Source organism: Primulina eburnea, chromosome 5 (assembly GCF_022965805.1).
Source record: "Primulina eburnea isolate SZY01 chromosome 5, ASM2296580v1, whole genome shotgun sequence".
Taxonomy (NCBI): Eukaryota; Viridiplantae; Streptophyta; class Magnoliopsida; order Lamiales; family Gesneriaceae; genus Primulina; species Primulina eburnea.
In genome coordinates this window covers 35,287,144-35,290,706 of record NC_133105.1, presented here as the reverse complement: position 1 = coordinate 35,290,706, position 3,563 = coordinate 35,287,144, and the positions used below count along the sequence as shown (strand labels likewise).

The 3,563-nt window shown below is 40.8% G+C and overlaps 1 protein-coding gene across 1 annotated transcript; it reads right to left on the bottom strand.

The window, feature by feature from the left end:
* Window positions 1–1,059: 1,059 nt before the first annotated feature.
* LOC140831503 (uncharacterized) lies at window positions 1,060–2,421 on the bottom strand. Its single transcript, XM_073195257.1, has 2 exons — window positions 2,285–2,421; window positions 1,060–1,549 (listed from the first exon to the last, which is right to left on the bottom strand). The coding sequence occupies exons 1-2, from the start codon at window positions 2,419–2,421 to the stop codon at window positions 1,060–1,062; spliced, it is 627 nt and encodes a 208-aa protein (XP_073051358.1).
* Between the last annotated feature and the right edge of the window lie 1,142 nt (window positions 2,422–3,563).

Below are 3,563 nucleotides of genomic sequence, written 5' to 3'. Positions count from 1 at the left end.
ACAAGATTATTGCAATCCACCAAACTACTACTTCACAATATTCACACTTCAACAATGTACACAATAATCAATCAACAATATTCCCAAAATCAACAGTATGCTTCACAAAATGAATAATTTCCTTCCTTAACAACAAATTTCGAATTTAGCAACAAATTTGCTAGAATTTGCTCATCTTGGGTGTGTTGAATTGTTTCTTGAAGAACAAAAACAAAGTTGTGTTCAAATTCTTGAATAAATTTTGAATCCCCTTTTTCAACCCTAGGTTGGATTTTTGAATTTGATGGAAAGAAATGAGGTAGTTGATGGAATGTGTGAAGATTTGTAAGTTGTAGTGATGAATTTGTTGAAAGAAGAACAAAGATTTGGTGTATGAGTTGTGTTTGGAGTAGGGATTTTCGAAAATATGGAAGTGGGTGTTCTTGAGAGTGTGTTTCGGTAATGGAAGAGAATGCCCGATTGTTTCTTAAAAAGGTGTTACCGCGGGTGCGGCAGTGTAAGCACCGCGGGTGCGGTGTCATTTCGAACAAGCAGCGCGGTTGCGGTAGTGTAGGCAGCGCGGGTGCGCTCTTGTCTCGGCAGTTTAGCGCAGGGGCGGTAGCATAGGCAGCGCGGGTGCGCTGTGTGTTCGGCAGCTACGCGCATTTCTCCATAATGCACGACCGCGGGTGCGCTAGTGTAAGCACCGCGGGTGCGGTAGTGCTTCGGCACTCCTAGCATTGGGGGCGCTTTATTTGTGCTGCGGGTGCACTCCTGCTTCGAATTTTCTTGAATTTGTAATGCACCTCAAGCATAGGTGCAGTGCACATGAGACTGTAAGGGCGCTCCTGTTTTATCAAAATATTTTCTTCTCAACTTTTCAGTCCTGAAAAGAAAACAATTGAAAATCATTAAATTTGGGAAGATAAAATCACACATTATATCTAAAAATACAAAAACACAAATAACATGATACAAAAATAAAATCAACCCCAAAATCAAAATGCAAAATAAACAAAAAATTTGGGTTGCCTCCCAATAAGCGCTTGGTTTAACGTCATCAGCCTGACTTTCATCAGTCTACTTTGGTTCTCGCAGTGGGATGTTGTCCATGTGTCGCACTTCATTGCCAAAGTAATGCTTGACCCTCTGACCATTGACTTTGAATGTCTCGCCATTTTTGCATTTTAGTTCAATTGCACCATGTGGGTACACTTTTTCTACTGTGAATGGGCCAGACCATCTGGATTTTAACTTACCAGGAAACAACCTCAGTCGAGAATTGAATAATAACACCTGTTGTCCTGCTTCAAATTCTCGTCGAAGAATTTGCTTGTCGTGCCATCTCTTGGTATTTTCTTTGTATATCTTGGCATTCTCGTATGCATCATTCCTGAATTCTTCCATCTCATTCAACTGCAACAGTCGTTGCTCGCTCGATGCTCCCATATCAAAATTTAGCTTTTTGATAGCCCAAAATGCCTTGTGCTCCAGTTCCAAAGGTAAATGACAAGCTTTCCCAAAGACCAACCTACAAGGTGACATCCCGATAGGTGTCTTGTATGCAGTCCTGTATGCCCATAAAGCGTCATCTAGCTTGATTGCCCAGTCCTTTCGGTTTGTCTTCACTGTCTTTTCTAATATTTGCTTTATCTCCCGGTTGGATATCTCTGCTTGCCCATTAGCTTGCGGGTGGTATGCCAGTGTCACCCTGTGCTTCACATCATACTTGGCCAATAGTGAGTTAAAAATTTTGTTACAGAAATGTGTACCTTCATCACTGATAATGGCCCTAGGCGTTCCAAATCTCGTGAAGATGTTCCTGTGGACAAACTTAACAACAACTCGAGCATCATTAGTACTGGTGGCGATTGCTTCCACCCATTTTGACACATAATCGACAGCAAGTAAAATGTATGATTGACCAAATGAAGATGGGAAGGGACCCATAAAATCAATACCCCAGACATCGAAGAGTTCCACCTCCAAAATATTTGTTAGTGGAAATTCATGTCGTCTAGAAATATTGCCAACTCTTTGGCATTTATCACATGACTTTACTAAGGTATAGCTGTCTTTAAACAAACTGGGCCAATAAAAACCGGATTGCAATACCTTAGCCGCTGTTCGTGACGCTCCAAAGTGTCCACCATAAAGTGAGGAATGACACTGCTCTAGAATTATACCCGCTTCTTCCTCAGCTACACATCGTCTGATTATCTGATCAGCGCATCTCTTAAACAAGAACGGATCGTCCCACAGGTAAAACTTAGCATCATGAAGAAATTTCTTCTTTTGATGATACGTTAAATCTGAAGGCAATTCTCCTGCAGCAAGAAAATTAGCTATATCTGCAAACCACGGATATGTAACACTTACCTTGAAAAGTTGCTCATCTGGGAATGACTCGTTGATAGCTCCACCTTCAGTTCGTTCTTCCATCTCTAGTCGTGACAGGTGATCAGCCACTTGGTTCTCACAACCTTTCTTATCTTTGACTTCAAAGTCAAATTCTTGAAGTAGGAGTATCCATCGTATCAATCTGGGCTTTGCATCCTTTTTTGCAAACAAGTAACGAAGAGCTGCATGGTCAGTGAAAACCGTTACCTTTGTGCCAATGAGATATGTTCTGAATTTGTCGAATGCAAACACCACTGCTAGCATTTCTTTCTCAGTAGTTGTGTAATTCTGTTGGGCTGCATTGAGTGTATGACTTGCATAGTAGATGGCTTTAAACATCTTGTCTCTTCTTTGTCCCAATGCTGCTCCCACAGCATAGTCGCTAGCATCACACATGAGCTCAAAGGGCTCCTTCCAATCAGGTACTATCATGATGGGTGCTGAAATCAGTGCTGCCTTGATCTTATTAAATGCCTGCAAACAGTCATCGTCAAAAATAAATGTCGAATCTTTCTCTAACAAATTACATAAAGGTCTAGTAATTTTAGAGAAATCTTTAATATAACGACGATAGAACCCGGCATGTCCCAAGAAACTTCGAATTCCTTTCACGTTCTTCGGCGGTGGAAGATTTTCAATTGCCACAACTTTGGCCCTGTCAACTTCTATTCCTTTAGCTGAAATTTTGTGGCCAAGCACAATACCTTCTGGAACCATGAAGTGACATTTTTCCCAATTCAGAACTAGATTCTTAGCCTGACATCTCTGCAAAACAAGCATTAAATTTTGCAAACAATGATCAAAAGATGTACCAAATACAGAAATGTCATCCATAAAAACCTCCATTATTTCCTCAACCATATCAGAAAATATGGCCATCATACACCTCTGAAAAGTAGCAGGTGCATTGCATAGTCCAAATGGCATTCTCCTGAAAGCAAATGTACCGTAAGGGCAAGTGAAGGTAGTCTTCTCCTGATCCTCCGGTGCTATGACAATCTGATTGTAACCTGAATAACCATCTAGAAAGCAATAATAATGATAACCACCAACTCTATCAAGCATCTGGTCAATAAATGGAAGTGGGAAATGATCTTTCCTAGTAGCATCATTCAATTTCCTGTAGTCTATGCATACTCGCCAACCAGTCACTGGACGAGTTGAAATCAATTCATTGTTCTCAT